Below are 17,116 nucleotides of genomic sequence, written 5' to 3' on the forward strand. Positions count from 1 at the left end.
AACCATTTATATTGTGCTTACTACGTACCAGGCATTCTAGTAAGCACTTCACATATTAACGTAATCTCAATAAGGGTTGCTACTGTTGTATTATTCCTATTTTTTTTAAAAGATTTTATTTATTCATTTGAGACAGAGCGATACAGAGAGAGACCATGAGCAGGGGGAGAGACAGAGGGAGAGGGAGAAGTAGACTCCCTGCTGAGCTGGGAGCCCAACATTTGGCTTGATCCTAGGAGCCTGGGATCACGACCTGAGCTGAAGGCAGACACTTAACCATCTGAACCACCCAGGCACCCCGGTATTATTCCTATTTTATACATGAGGAAACTGGGATGTAGGCCCAGTTAGTATGGGACAGAGCTAGGACTCAAACCCAGGAAGCCCGGCTTCAGTGTCTGCCCTTATCTACTGTGCTGTGCTGCTTCTCTAGTCTGAAGGTCAGGGATGACTTGGAGACTACACATTCTCTGCTTTCCCTGCTTGAAGCGCTATTGTGCATAAGTCATACGTATAAGTGAACTTAGTTTTAAGATCATTGTAGATGATTATTTCATTCTTGGCTATAAATAATTATTAAGCAGTTTCCCTAGCCCTGCCTTTTCAGTCCAGTTAATGAGTTCTGAGGAGTTAGCATAAAAGAATAAGCACATTTATATATTGGGCATATATATGTAATTATTATTATTGTGCATATATATATGTGTGTAATATAAATTTCCACTGGAAGTTTTTTCTCTTTTTTCCCCCCTCAAATTTGTGAAATAAGAATCTAATACTTTTTTTTTTTTCTGATGCAAAAAGGTGGTTTTATTAAAGCACAGGAACAAGACTTGTGGGCAGGAAGAGCTGCTGAACCTAATACTTTTGGCTGGTAGCAATTTAAATTGAGGGCATTGTGATCTGCTAAGTTGTGTTAATTTGAATTGGGTGATGGGGTTCTGTTTCTGCCACATCCTTGGTTCAGGACATGACTGAGCAGATTTCTTTTTAATACTGTCCTCTCCCATCTTTACAGTGGAGTTAATTAATACTATTTTTTACCTGTGCTGAGATTTCAGTAAAGTACATGTGAAATATTTATGCTTCTAATTTTAAATAAAGTGGTGGTATAATTAGAAATATTATTAGGGGATAACAAAATGAACCCTTGAATCCAAAGCTTTGTTTTAAAGATTTGTCTTCTTTGTTTTGGTAGTTAGAGAGGAATTAGTTAAGAATATACACGGAAGGGGCGCCTGGGTAGCACAGCGGTTAAGCGTTTGCCTTCGGCTCAGGGCGTGATACCGGCGTTATGGGATCGAGCCCCACATCAGGCTCCTCTGCTATGAGCCTGCTTTCTTCCTCTCCCACTCCCCCTGCTTGTGTTCCCTCTCTCGCTGGCTGTCTCTATCTCTGTCAAATTAAAAAAAAAAAAAAAAAAGAATATACACGGAAGTGTCCAGACTTTAATAATTAACCCTGTATAGAATATGAAAGAAAAATTAAGATGAAGACTTCTCTGGGAACTAGAAACCACCATCCTCAAGATCACCTGTGCTGCTTGTTGGAAATATAAATTCCTGGGCCTGCTCCTGACATAATGAATGAAAATCTGTGCTGTGGCCCTGGAATCTGCCACAGAGTGGCTTTCCTGGTGTGTTATAATGTTGATGCACTGTCCAGCTTAAGAATTACTGTTTTAGGACTTGCCTGATAAGAATTGTTTTGGAAGCTCTCAGATTTTTAGAAATGTACTATTTTTCCAGATCCTGGCAAGGAACTGTGGGGCTAGCAGAAAAGCAGATCTGGCCCAAAACCATGGGCCAGATTTCTTGTGGCCTACAGATGAATAGTGAGGCAGTGAAGTCCAGCTTATAATAGGCCTAACAGATCAGCCCTCAGAACAACAGTGTTCAAACAGTGGAGATCCTTTCCTGCTCTTAACTTTAGGTCTTGGAAAATTTGTAGCCATTTCTTACAGGACTATATTTTTAAAGTCTGTGTCTATTAAGATTTACAGTGTGTATACCCTTTATTATTTGTTTATTTTTGGAGAGAGCGCATGTGGTAGAAGGGGGGCAGAGGGAAAGGGAGAGAGAATCGCAAGCAGGCTCCATGCCCAGCCCAGAGCCCAACATGAGACTCAATCTCACAACCCTGAGGTCATGACCTAAACCAAAATCAAGGGTCAGATTGAACTGGGGCGCCTGGGGGCTCAGTCTGTCAAGCATCTGCCTTCAGCTCAGGTCATGATCTCGGGATCCTGGGATTGAGCCCAACATCGGGGTATCTGCCTCTCCCTTTGCCTCTCCCTCCACCCCCCACTCGTGCTCGCTCCCTCTCCCAAATAAATAAATAAAATCTCCCTTTTTTTTTTTTTTAAAGATTTTATTTATTTATTTGACAGTGAGAGATAGCGAGAGAGGGAACACAAGCAAGGGGAGTATGAGAGGGAGAAGCAGGCTTCCCACTGAGCAGGGAGCATGATGCGAAGCTCAATCCCAGGACCCTGGGATCATGACCTGAGCCGAAGGCAGACGTTTAATGGCTGAGTCACCCAGGAGCCCCCAAATAAATAAAGTCTTAAAGAAAAAATAGAGTCAGACTTAACTGACTGAGCCACCTAGGCACCCTCAGTGTGTATACCCTTTAATCCGGTGATTCTGTATGCAGCATTTTGCCCTATTGCAGTGTTTTGAATTTGTGGAGGGGACTAAAACTTTTTTTTTATAGATGTACATAATTTTGTAAATCCCCACAGGAATTATTTTTTGCCATTTGGTTAAGTGTATGCATAATAGAAGAAATACATAATTTGAAGTAAAAAACATTTTAATAAGTATTACAAAGTTTAATACTTCAACAATATTACTAATTTGTAAAGGCAGAAGACCGAATTTTCCCAGTCAAGGGATGTGCAATTTTCATTTTAATTATATAATAAAAAGCATAATTAGTCTACAAATTTCAAATGGTGTGCATGGGGATTGAATATATAAATTAAGATTTAACTTTTGATTTATGTATCAACAAAAGCTGGGGTGGGGGGATTCCTTTCCTGACCTGATATTTTGAGAAACTCATATTCTACTCTCTTAAAAAATCAACTTAATTATGTTTTATGATGTTTAAATTTTGTTTCCAAATGAAAATCTAAGTGAGGAGGTTTCAGGCTGCTATTTATAAACAAATTACCCAACCCCTCAAAAACAAAACAAAATCATGTAAATTGGATACTATCACTGTTTCCTTTTTTTAACCCTGGCATTTCAAATACTACAAACATTTTGATATGGTATGTAATGCATATATATATATATATATATATATATATATATGCACTTCTGTTCCAATGATGCATTCTGTGTATATGATAAAGATTATCTTAAGTTATGTATACCATTTTGATACTCTGTTAATTAACTTTCCGTATCTTGGTGTTCTTTATGCTTTTTTGTTTTTAACCGGTAATCCACTGTGGATGCAAATTTAATGATATACAGCTGAGCAAAACCATTTAAAACCATGCAGTCAAAACCATTGGGTTCACTGCTAATATTAAGCTGAATGCTAAGTGCCTTATGTGGCTAGATCATGAACCAGTTCATCTGCTTACTTAGAAACTCACATGGAAGCCCTCAGATTGGCCCGGTTTTGAAGAAAATATTTTTGTATGTGTGTTTTAAATACAGATAACTGAAACAGGGACTTACTGTTGTGGCAATGGAACAGCGTGGGCATATATGCCACCATGTCCACATAGTCTGAGAGGTAGATACCAGGATATTTACTTCCACTCTGTAATGATCACATGAATGAATGGCACGAAGAAGGGAGAAAGAGGCAGGAATCTAAATATCCCTTGATAGGGCATTAGTCAGTAATGATGCAGTGCTATATATACAGGGGAAATTTGCAGGTGTGTATGCTAATGTGGAAAACACCTTGCAGCGCAGTATATATAAAGTGAAACTGGTTTTGTATAAAATGAGTATATGTACACTTAGGAGCTTTCTGGAAGGATACATACCACACTGGAGAGTTAAAGTGGGGAAGGGTTGGATATTTGGGAAGACTTCAAATTTTTATTTATTTTTATTTTTAATTTATTTTTTAAAATATTTATTTATTAAACAGAGTGGGAGAGAGAGTGAGAGAGCAAGAGCAGGGGGAGGGACAGAGCGAGAGGGAGAAGCAGGTTCCCCGCTGAGCGGAGAGCCTGACATGGGACTTGATCCTAGGACCCGGGGATTGTGACCTGAGCCAAAGGCAGATGCTTAACTGACTGAACCACTCAGACATCCCTATTTTAAAATTTTTTTTAATTTTTTTAAGATTTTAATTTTAAGTAATCTCTGTACCCACTGTGGAGCTTGAACTCATGACCCCCAAGAACAAAAGTTGTTAACTCTACCAACTAAGCCAGCCAGGTTCCTCAGAGACTTATTTTTGTATTACAAACTTCTGATTGTGATGTGGCATTGATAAATTTTTTTTTCAGCCATGAGTATGTATAAAATTATTTTAAAACTACCGCAGGAAAGACATAATAAAATATCACCCCTTTGCAGGGGCGCTTGGGTGGCTGAGTTGGTTAAGTGTCTGACTTCAGCTTGGGTCATGATCTCAGGGTCCTGGGATTGAGCCCCATGTCCGGTTCCCCACTCAGCGGGGAGTCTGCTTGTTCCCCTCCCTCTGCCCCTCCTCCTACTTGTGCTCTCTCTCAAATAATAAAATCTTTAACAACAACAAAAAAAGTTTCTCTCCCTCTCCTTCTGTCCCCGCTTCCCCCCAAAATGTCACCCCTTTGGGAAGCACTTAGTTCCATGTACTCTTTGACAGTTTTTATTAGTTTAGATAATAGTACCTCTCATACTATATTGTAATAATTAGTACTCTGGGCTTATTCAGTCAGGCACTATGTGTTGTTATCCTTTATTTCCAAGGCCTAGCCAGTGTCTCCATAGGAGATAATAAATATTTGAATGAAGAAAGAAGGTATGGGTGAAATATTTGGAAGGTGTATTTCATGAATTATCCTGGTAATATTTACAGCAGTTAAAAAACATTATTTTTATGTTCCAAGGCCATCTCAAGAAGTTAATTTTTACCAGATTAAACTTCTATTTTCCTTTTCCCAACTTTTCTTGAATTTCAGTCTTAGGACTAACCCATCTCAATTTATATTTAAATTCGTTGAAACATTGGAAATTATAGAATTATGACTGTGTTAAAACTATGTTGAGTTTAAATATGTTTTTTAAAAAAAAGATTTTATTTATTTGAGAGAGAGAGCTCGAACAGGGGAGCCCGGGCGGGGGAGGGGTGGCAAAGGGAGAGGGAGAAGCAGGCTTCCCAGCTGAGCAGAGAGCCCATTGCGGGGCTGGATCCTGGGACCCTGGGATCATGACTTAAGCTGAAGGCAGACGCTTTGACCAACTGAGCCACCCAGGAACCTGAGTTTAAATATCTTAACAGCCAACTCTTTATAGATCACTATAGCATCTCCTTGATAATAAATCAAGCAGGTTGGGATTCTGTATGGAGAAAAGTTCCATTTAAACCTTCTTGCCCTTGCCTTTCATTAGGATTCTGATAATCCTGACCTTCGAGACCGGGGCTATATTTATTGGCGCCTTCTCTCAACGGACCCTGTCACAGCCAAAGAAGTAGTCTTGTCTGAGAAGCCACTGATCTCCGAGGAGACAGATCTTATTGAGCCAACTCTGCTGGATGAGCTCATCTGCCACATTGGATCTTTGGCTTCAGTGTACCATAAGCCTCCCAATGCTTTTGTGGAAGGAAGTCATGGAATCCATCGCAAACACTTGCCAATACATCATGGGAGGTAAGCAGATGAACTAGGTTTTGAGTGAGAAGTAACTCTAGGCAGTTGGTCTTCCTCATACTTTTATAGTCTAGAAAAGAACTTACTGTGCATTTTGCAAACCTGCTATACTGTCCTGGGGGCTCCATCTGAATACCAGTGGCTGCAAACATAATAGGTAAAAGTCCCCTCTGTGTTCTAATCTGGGAGGAGGTTAGATAATGGCTTCAGAAAATGGAAAAGACCTAAACTGATAAAGTTTGAGAGTTGCTTAAGTCTGCAGATGAGGCTAGAAATCTTGTCAGGGCTGAAAATTTGGAAGAAAGCCTATATGTACCTTTAGCTTTTNTTTTTTTTTTTTTTTTTTTTTTTTAAAGATTTTATTTATTTATTAGAGAGCATGAGTGGTGGGGGGAGGGGAGTGGCAGCAAAGGGAGAAGCAGACTCCTTGCTGAGCAGGGAGCCCACTGTGGAGCTGGATCCCAGGACCCTGAGACCATGACCTGAGCCGAAGGTAGCAGCTTAACCAACTAAGCCACCCAGGCGCCCCTACCTTTAGTCTAACTTTGGCTGAAGCTTATGGATAAAGTTAGCAGATACTCCTTTTGTGCTATAAAGCTGAAAATGAAATAATATTTGCAGGATTTTTTTTCATAAAAGCAGCCTAGATTCCTTCCTTCTACTGGCTTTGGGCTTTGTTCTTTTTCTAGCTCCTTAAGGTATAAGGTTAGGTTTGAGATTTTTCTTGCTTCTTGAGGTGAGCCTGTATTGCTCCTACCTTCCTTCTTAGAATAGCTTTTGCTGCATCTCAAAGATTTTGGACAGTTATATTTTCATTTTCATTTGTCTGCATGTATGTTTTGGTTTCCTCTTTGATTTCTTGGCTGACCCATTCATTGTTTAGGAGCGTGTTGTTCAGCCTCCATGTGTTCATGTTCTTCTTTCAGAATTTTCCTTGTGGTTGATTTCTAGTTTCATACCATTGTGGTCAGAAAAGATGCATGATATGATTTCAGCCTTTTTGAATTTATAAGACTTGTTTTGTGACCTAAAACGTGATTTATTTTGGAGAATGTTCCATGCGCACTTGGAATACACACAAAAATATGTATTCCGTTGTTTTGGGATGAAATGTTCTGACTATATCTGTTAAAAAGCATCTGGTCCTATGTGTCATTCAAAGCCACTGCTTCCTTGTTGGTTTTCTGTGTGGATGATATATCCACTGATATAAGTAGATGTTGTCCCCTGCTATTATTGAATTACTGTCATTTTCTTCCTTAATGTCTGTTAATAGTTGCTTTATGTATTTAGGTGCTTCTATGTTGGGTGCATAAGTACTTATAATTGTTATATTCTCTTGTTGTTTCCTTCGTTAGGTGGTGTCCTTTGTCTCTTGTTGCAGTCTTTGTTTTAAATTTAAGTCTATTTTGTCCAGTATAAATATTACTACCCTATCTTTCTTTTTGGTTCCATTTGCATGGGAAATGTGTTTCCGTCCCCTCATTTTCAGTCTGCATGTGTCTTTAGGTCTCAAGTGAGTCTCTGGTGGGCAGCATATAGGTGGCTCTTGCTTTTTAATCCTTTCAGTCACCCTGTGTTTTTTGGTTAGAGCATTTAGACAGTTGGGATGCAGCAGTGCTGTTCCAAGAGGGAAGATTACAGCAGTACCTTCCTGAGGAACTCAGGAAGCACGTAAAATCCCAAAAGGAACTAGAAAAAGAACAAAGCACAAAGCAGGTAGAAGGAAGGAAATAGTAAAGATCGGAGCAGAAATAAATGAAATAGAGACCAAAAAATAATAGAACAGATTAAGGAAGCCAGGATCTGGTTCTTTGAAAAGATCAATAAAATTGCTAAACCTTTAGTCAGACTCATCAAAAAAAGAAAGAGAAAGGACATATTTAAACAGGAAAGGACAACATCCAAGCCAATGTTTATTGATATTCGTTAACCTTCGCTTGAGTTGACTCTTTGATTTTAGGGCAGGTGCTGTGATCTTCACCCAAAGGAAGTTGTGGCTTCATGAGGATTAGGCCTTGTAACAGTAGGGCATTTCTCCTGTAAGCAAGCATATTTAACCTTCTAGATGTGGCATTTGACTTCTAAGTACATCATCTCCCAGTCTTTTAAGTTTGGGTAATAAATAGTGATTTTCTTTTTAACTTGCCTCTGTAACCATATTTATATGCCATTTAGATTACTTGTCTCCTGATGAGTTTTGACTCTCAGAGGGGGGGAGTGAAACAAATCAACAAATAAAAATAACCCTTTCTAGAACACAAGAAAAGGACCAGTAATGAAACTATGAAAAGAAACAATTTCTTACATGAGGTCTTTATCTGATTAATAGTCTTTTTAATTTGTTACCTTCACAATCCCTTTTGTGGTTCCTTTTTAGATAGTCTTTTTTTTTTTTTTTGGCCCATTTGTGCTTGTATTGTCTTTTTAAGGGAAACACAAATGCATAAAAATACATTTTGAAATAAATAGGGATGATACATTGCTGCAAATGGCTTATCCATAATAGCACTGACGTTACTTCGCTCTCTTCTGCAGCATTCAGTTAAGAAGTGATATGCCTCTGACATGAAATACAGCTACACTGTAAAACCTTATTCTGCCTCTTCTAGAGAGCTGAAAATGCTTACTTAACTGAATCTTTTAAAATCACTTGGGAAAGGGAAAAGTGCTTTTTAGTTGGCTATTGCTTACTAAAACTTGTCAGCTGCTCTGGGGGGAGGTGAGATGGTAAGTAGTTGTCTACTTTAGAAAAACCTCACCTTTTAAAAATACTGCTTTGGTGACAATTATGCAGTTATTTCCCAGGAGTTTACAATGGGAAACATTTTTACGTTAATTTTCTTGTGTTGTCGTTTAGAAAGAATGCATAATGATTTTCCGTGTTCTTGTAGAAACCACAGGATCATTTACTTCTTTTCATCTAACTCACTTTATCTTCTCATGGAAAGAAAATATGTACATTGTTACCTATTCTGCCTTCTATTTAGAGGTACTGATAAACAATATAACAGAACACTTCTTAAACAGCACATGTCATAAGGTGATAGAATTTCATGTACGGAGAATATCCTTTATAGCGATTTCATATATTTCTTGGCAGGCGTATATGAAATTGCTTCCCCCTTTTGACTTCTTTATTAATTTTTGGCTATATTTGCCCCTCTTCCTTCAATCTAGATACTTCTCATCTTGCTTCCTTGACACTTTTTGCTCCTAAGTCACCTTTCTTAGGTTGTTCTTCTGTCTTTAATCTTTGCTGTTCTCTGATCATTAATCCTGATTGTGTTGCAAGGCTCATTCTGAAGCTTCTCTTTCTGTGCTTCTCTTTGTGTTCCTTTCGGGAACTGATCTACTAAACACAGCCACTGACCTCTTACAAGCCTTTACATTTTATGCCATGTTTTCATTTCATCTTGTCTAAAATAGATCCCTGTGTTTTGGTGACATTGTTATCATTTTATTGATGAGGAATCTTTGTCTCAGAAGAGTTGTTGCTTGCCCAAGATCACACAGCCGGTAATTTTTGGAGCCAACACTTGATCTTTGTCTTCTTACTCTAGACCACCTCCTCTCACCGCCACACCTGTGGTGCTCTGCTGATTTCACCTGAGATGTGTGTTTGAATTTCTTCCCAATTCACTTCTCCAACCCTCACTGCAAGTCCCTTGTCCTTAGCTAGCTGTTGGACTTCTTCAGTTGTTTTTCATATTTGAAATTTAGCATTTGGAAACAGCATTCATTTTTCCCATCATCCCTTCAGATTCCTCTGTCATTACGAAGACTGGTGTCATCACCAGTCTTTTGCTTCTTAGTTTTTGTTATCCTTTGACTTTGATTATTCATTCTTCTCTCTTGTATGTTCAAGAAAATACTGTTAACGGAATTTTTATGTTATTTTTTTTCTTTGTATTATGTAAATCTTAGAAAACATGCAAGTTAGAGTGGGATACCAAACCCACTTGTGTCACTCAGCTTCAACAGTTCTCACTATTTTGTCGAGCTTGTATCATGTATCACCGCCACAACTTTTTATTTTTTGAGGGAGGTAGAGTATTTTAAGTCAAATTCCAGACTTCCTGTCATTTCACCTTTACTTGGTGTCTCTAATAGGACTTTTTTTAAAAAAAAACCACAATAAATTATCCAGCCTAAGAAAATAAGAAATAATTATTTAATATTGCATACGCAGTCTTAACTACTTTCAGATTTTCTTAATTGTCATTCTCTGTTCTCTTTTAAAAATTTATCTAAGATTGGTTTTACTTTGTTCTTAAATGTTTGGAAGAATTCACAGTGAAGCCATCTGAGACTGGAATTTTCTTCGTAGGATTCCCCCCCCTCCTCCCCATTAAATTGGTATATCATTTATAATAATCTTAATAGTGCACTGACCTTTAGTGTATAGCTCAGTAGATTTTTACATATGTATACAATCATAACCACCACCCTGATCAGATATTTCCAGCACCCTAGAAGATTCTTCATGCCCCTTTGCTGTTAATTCCCACTCTCCAAAGATAACTATTGTTTTGACTTCATCACTACAGTTTTGCTTATTCTTGAACATGATATAAATCAATTATATGTTTCAATTTATTGGTATATAGTATTCCATTGCCTGAATATACTATAGTTTACTTATATCTTCTGTTGATGTACCTTTGGATTGTTTCCAGTTTGGGGCTCTTACGGATAAAGCTGCTATGAATATTCTTTTGTATATCTTAGTAGACTTACATACTTACATCTCTTGTGTATACAACTAGGAATGGAATTGCTGGGTCATAGAATGGATGTATATTTGGCTATAGGAGACACTGCCAGTTTTCCCAAGAGATTGTACCAGTGTACACTTCCAGCAGTGTATGAGTTCTAGGTGACCCACATCCTGACGAGCACTTGGGGTTGTCAGTCATGTTCATTTTTGCCATTCTGACAGATAAGTGATGAGGCCTTGCTTTAGTTTTCATTTGCATTTTCCTGTTGAGTAGAGATTAAGTCCCTCTTCATATGTATAGAGTACTAGTAGATTTGTGACATGCCTGATCTCCTTATTTTTGAGCTCTCTTTTTCATTGTAGGAATTCTTTATATGATAATTGAATGATTTGTAAGTATCTTTTATGTGATTTTGGTACATGTCTTGTCAGATACATGCATTGTGAGCATCTTTTTGTAGTCTGTGGAATATACTTTCTCTCGTTCTCTCTAGATGGTGTTATTTGAAGAAAAGATGCTCTCAGTTTTAGTGGAGTCCAGATCATCATTTTTTTTCTTTTATACTTAGTGTTTTCTGTAGAAACTTTTGTCTACTCCAAGGCCATCAAGGTATTCTCCTAGGTTTTCCCCTTCACATTTATGTTGGCTTTGTCTCTTTAATTTTTATTTTGTAAGGTACAAGAGTCAGGTCTCATTTTTCTCCTCACACAGCTATGCAGTCGACCCAACAACAACTACTACCTCTTGGATCTCGCCACTTTTTATTTTTATGTATGATGGTGGTAGCAGTTTAGATTACTCTTTGCCGATCTCCACTCTCATTCTTCCAACTTCAGCCCATTTGACACACAGCTGCTAGAGTAATGTTTCTGTAATGTTACTTTTAGTTCTTTGTTCAACAAATCAAAGTGATTCTGCATTGCCTATCATAAAAATTAACGTCCCAGGCTAGTTTTCAGTTTTATCTCCCACATCTTCTCTTTCCCAAAATCTTCATCCCAGTTTCTGCTCCTGCCAATATAATTTTTTCACCACCCCTAACATCAGATTGTTCATTTCTTTGCCTTTGCACAAACCATCCTTTCCTTTAGGGAAAGTCTCTCCCTGTTAGTTCCTCATAACTGTGCTGTTCCTCAAAATCTAGTCATAAAACCATTCTCAGAAGCTTTTAGAATCAGCCCTACCTGGCTTGTTTTGTTTCTCAGCTATATCCTGCCATGTGCAGACACTCATACAGTACTCATTTCTGCTATTACACAGTGAATGTACTTTGCAGTCGTTTTGTAAATGCTGCTTTTTGTTGTTATTTGAGGACAGGAAATATATTTCCTTTTTAAAAAATACGGCCCTAAGGTTGTCATTACGGTGCTCCATCACAGTGTAGGTGCTCAGTTAAAATTGACTGACTACTGAGGTTATATAGTATACATTTATTTTCATTTGAGCAACTGTATTTTGATAAAAATAAGAATTGCTGTCATCTATTCATGTGCATCGGCAGATGATTATGAAATAAGTTTTTCTTGGCACCTGGCTGGCTCAGTCGGTGGAGCATGCAACTCTTGATCTTGGTGTGTGAGTTTGAGCCCCACGTTGGGTGTAGAGATTATTTAAAAATAAAATCTTTAAAAATAAAATCTTTAAAAAAAATACTCCTGAAATAAGTAAGTAAGTTTTACTTTATTTTATTTAATTTTTTCCTTCTCCTGTGTTTTATAGATCTGACATTCACTTGTGCCTTGTTTTTATGTCCTGGGTGAAACTTTTCTCTTTTCCCCTCTTTGTGTGTGTGACTGCAGCACTGATGCAGGTGACAGCCCTGTTGGCACCACCACTGCCACAAACCTGGAACAGCCTCAGGTTATCCCCTCTCAAGGGGACCTTCTAGGAGACCTTTTAAACCTTGACCTTGGTCCCCCAGTCAATGTGCCACAGGTGTCCTCCATGCAGATGGGAGCAGTGGATCTCTTGGGAGGAGGACTAGATAGTCTGGTAAGTATCTTTCTTCCTTCTTTCTTTGGTTATTTTTAATTCTTGATACGCAAAAGAGCTTTAGATTATTCAGCTAGAACTAGACCTTTCCTTGATGAGCAGAGCAATGTCCTTTGATAAAGGACAGGATTTTTTGTCTTCATAGAATTAACTGATATTGTCAATTAATTAATTAATTGTTATGGGGCATGTTTTGCAACTGTGCAGGATTGTTTTGTTGTCCTGCCTCTAAATAGAACTTTTGATATTTAGCCGACCTCTTGTTCAGCAATCTTAATATTGAATACCCTTTCCAGAGCTGATTATTATTCCTGCTTCTAACTCTGGATCGCCCCTGTAATTCCTTTTTCCCTGAACAGCATTTAAATGACCTCATAGAGATCATCCTATCTTGAGGCTTTCAAACCTTGGCCTTTTTTATATTTTATTGGCTTATGCCCCAATTCTGAAAAGTTTTGAGGGAGCCATTTGAGCCATTTGTGTAAAAAATGTACCTTTGTTACAGTTGGGGAGTACTGCTTGATTGGTTCTTTTTGCCCCCCTTCTTCCTCCCACCCATACTTCCAATTTAATTAGCTTCCAGGATTCTACTAATAAAAGGCTCCAAAGTCCAGAGTATCTGTGAATATGTGCCACCAATGGGAACTAAAATTAGTTTTTGTTCCTGAACAAGATAAATGAGAAATATTAACAATGACCTTCCATCTGTGTAGAGAAGGCCGGAAAAGTAACAGGTCGCATCACATGGCTGTCTGCAAACCAGGTTTTTAATTGTGGTGGAATTAGAGGGGCTCTTTTAGCTAGACACTTGTACATGTTTATCTGTAAAGATGCCCAACAAACTTACTTCCCAGCATCAGAAATTGGAAGACATGCCATAGATTTGAAAATGTATGTTCTCAGAGATGACATAAACTAAACAGCCTTACTTTCTGCTACACGCACCAGCATTTTGTCTTCTACCTTATGAGCAACATTATGTCTGGGATTTATGCCAGCCAGTACAGGTACATTTAATTCTTGGCTGGCAGAGGGTCTAAGAAAATAGGGTTACGGTCATATCTCTGTGGGTTGTGCATTTTACTAATGGAAAGTCACTGCTTTCAGAGTCTGTACACTGACCAAGCTCTAGATACCAGCTCATAGGGATGCAAGTAGCACTCCTTTTTATCTTTCTTGGGAATGTAAGCATTTGCTTTTCATATTCATATCTTTAATGAGTGGATTTGACCGTTTATATAAGAATAGCTTCCTCGTATGATCATTCTGCATGGCTACATGCCTCCCTGTAGACTCAGAAGGGTCTGTGGAGTCTCTCAGGAGACTAAAAAGTGAATACTGAAATAGCAACGGATTCTCCCAGAAATTCCACATAACCTTTGAAATAACTGTTCCTGTTCTGTTGACACATCACCCACAGATTAAGTGTTACATCCTCCTCAACTCAAGTTTGTGCCTTAACAACCCTATTTATTAATTTACCTGATGGCTGACAACATGATGAGCTCATTGAACCTAATGAGTGAGAAAGAAATTAAGCTTGAAGTATGGAGGGAAGAAAGATGCCCTATATTTTAATGTTGTCTGGCCCAGGATTTTGTGCTCTTGCTTTTTGACCTGCTTTAGTGTGGAAGGAAAGGGACGTGGTATTTCTGTGTGGCTTTGTATTAGCAGTCGCTGGCTCTTAATGCCCATGAGTTTTCTCCTTATACTTTGCTTAGCTATTCACTCATCTGTTAGAATTCCCACAAGTATTACTTCAAATAGGAAAAAAAAGTTACATTTTTAGGTTGTAGTAGCCAGAGTCACACATGGGCCTGCTTGCTCTTTCTTTCTTTCTTTCTTTCTTTCTTTCTTTCTTTCTTTCTTGATGTTCTTTTTGGGGTGGGGAGTACGTTGTTTTTCCATTTGGATTTTTAAATATTATACAGCTTTTGCTACGGAGGCCCAGTAATGTTCCTATGCAACTCTGTAATTTTACCTCTTCCTGACTTCAGGATTCAAAATGGTATACTTGGTGTTATAGCCCTAGAAAGTCATGCAGTTTTCAGCTTATTCTGTGATATAAATATATCTCAGAAATCAAAATGAGTAAAAGCCCTTTTTGCTTTGGATCTATGTGGGGTTAAATATATATTCACTCAGAGAACTAAGATCCTTTTAAGAGAACATCACAAGGAAGGCCTACATCTGGCTGCGTGGAAGGCGAGTTTCCAAGGCAGCTATAGAGTGTGCCATTTTAAAATGCTTTTATTGTTCTTTCGTAAATTGTATAATTTAAAGAGGGAAATAATCCTCAAAGTTATTACTTAATCTATATAGATAGTGCTATTTCTTGAATGAATCTTTCCTTACAGCAGTGCTTCTCAAACTATAATGTAAATCTGTATAAATCCTATATATCTCCTGGAGATCTTGTATAAGGCAGATTCCGATTTAGTTGGTCTGATGTGAGACCGAGGAGTCTGCATTTCTAACAAGCTCCTGGCTCCATGGGCCATATTTTGCATGAAACCATAGAATTTCTGGGACCTCTGTGAACCACTTCAGTTTGGTGCTTGTACCACAGCTGTTGGCAAACCTGGATGCCTTTTTCTCTTGACTTCAGCAGTAAACACACTCCTGGAAAGAGGGCTCCTCCTCTGCCCCAAATTGAGGGAGGGCAAGAAACTCCTGAAATTATTTTTGGATAATAATAAAAGAAGGAAAGTCCTTCTTTTTACTCTCTAGGAAGAATAGTGTTGCTGGGAGTGGTAGCTTTCCACCCAGACCGCGATGTAAAATTTGGCCTTGGTTAGGGTTATGTGTTCACCTGGCAAGGAGCACTCAGATTACCTTAGTAACCTTCAGAAGGGCAGACAGCAAGGCCTGCATATGGTTGCTGCTGCTTTCATCATTGCTGTCTAAGGGAGTCCTACCCGTAGGGTCAGTGGTGTGCTGCTAGTGAAGTATGGCAGCTACAAACCTTTTATTTAAGCTTTTGGGGTTCTCAACTCCAGCTGCATAGTTAGTCCCACACTAGTACTATATTTAAAAAGAAAGAAAGAAAGAAAAAGAAAACAACTATCAGGGCGCCTGGGTGACTTACTTGGTTAATAAGCATCTGACTCTTGGTTTCGGATCAGGTCGAGGTCTCAGGGTCATGAGGTGGACCCCCACGTCCGGGCTCCACACTCAGTGGGGAGTCGGCTTGAGATTCTCTCCCTCTCCCCCTGCCCCATCGCTCTTGTGTATGCTCACTCTCTCTCTCTCTGTCTCTCTCTCTCTCTCAAATAAATAAATCTTAAAGAAAAACTGTCAGTGTTTGGGCCCAATCCTAGAGCAGTTAAACAGAATTTCTGAGAGACAGGACCTAGACGTTGATATTTTGGAAAGATACCCAGGTTATTTTAATTTTGCATCCAAGGTTCAGAACATTGAACCAAAGGAAGTTCCAAATGGAGTTAGGTAGAGATGTTAAAAATTGATCTCTAAGCCAAGACAGTGATTTCTACTGAAGAATTACACTCTGGTGAGCCTCTTCAGTACCTCCTCCAAAAACAGACCTCTCTGTGTTTACCTCTGTTCTTTCCCCTTCTCCCCAGGACATTTTTATTTTATTTTGCAGTTAGGTAGTCCAGCCTACCAGAAATGGGCCAGAAGTTGAATTTGACCAATTTAGATTTAGTTGCTCAGTCCCAGGGTTCTTTTTACCTTTGCTCACTTTGTATAATTGGAGACGGAAAATTGTTTTTGTATTTTAGATTGTCACCTGTTTTTCTGTTGTTTTTTTTAAGAGAGTATGCGCACTGGGTGGGGAGGAGGGGCAGAGGGAGAGGGAGGGAGAGATTCCCAAGCGGGCTCCATGCTCAGTGCAGAGCCCAACGTGGGGCTCAGTCTCACAATCCTGAGATCATGACCTGAGTCAGAATCAAAATCAAGAGTTGGACGCTTAACCGACTGAGCCACCCAGGTATTCCTCTGTCCTTTTGTCTTAAAACTTACAAATTCACTAGAGAGTTATTCTTCTCTTTTCATATTCTGGTGATCCTTCCATTAGATCTTGTTTACCTTCTTTCATTGTAAAATTTTGAGATTGAGTGAATTGAAGCTTTTTCTAGAATTGTCATTAAGGAAGTACTTATCTACTTATTTATTTACTTTATCATTATTATTTGCCACAGTATACCTGAAGACTCCAGCCTTCTTCCATCAATAATAGTGACTCATAACAGCTGTGATTTTTAAACCAAAAGAAGAGTGAGTGGGGATATTGCTGTGATGTAAAGAAGACACACACACATTCCATGCCTCCTAGTTGATTCTTATTTATTTATTTTGGATGCAGGCACCTTTGAAAATCATTGATTTAGGCAGAGCTTCAGATGTTAAAAATGGAATGCTTTTTCATCACAGGACTCAAATCAAAATGGATTTTCTCCATCTTTTTTCCAATCTCCTTACTGAAATATCCCATTTTTAGTTTCTGCCTGCCTTAGCATATTCTCTTTTGCTTGAACTCTGCAGATAGTTTCCTCCTTCTGTTGCTATAAACTGTCACCTTGACGTGGATTGAATTGTAGTGGAACTTTTA

The 17,116-nt window shown here is 38.6% G+C and overlaps 1 protein-coding gene across 4 annotated transcripts in view; it reads left to right on the top strand.

The window, feature by feature from the left end:
* The window catches only part of AP2B1 (adaptor related protein complex 2 subunit beta 1), a 123,314-nt gene that overhangs the window by 59,614 nt on the left and 46,584 nt on the right, over positions 1 to 17,116 (top strand). For all 4 annotated transcript variants that reach the window (XM_034641843.1, XM_034641842.1, XM_034641841.1 and 1 more), the window contains exons 13-14: positions 5,571 to 5,830; positions 12,351 to 12,543. In XM_034641843.1, coding sequence (XP_034497734.1) covers positions 5,571 to 5,830; positions 12,351 to 12,543 — 453 coding nt within the window. The remainder of the gene's footprint in view (positions 1 to 5,570; positions 5,831 to 12,350; positions 12,544 to 17,116) is intronic.

Source organism: Ailuropoda melanoleuca, chromosome 13, assembly GCF_002007445.2.
Source record: "Ailuropoda melanoleuca isolate Jingjing chromosome 13, ASM200744v2, whole genome shotgun sequence".
NCBI classification, from domain to species: Eukaryota; Metazoa; Chordata; class Mammalia; order Carnivora; family Ursidae; genus Ailuropoda; species Ailuropoda melanoleuca.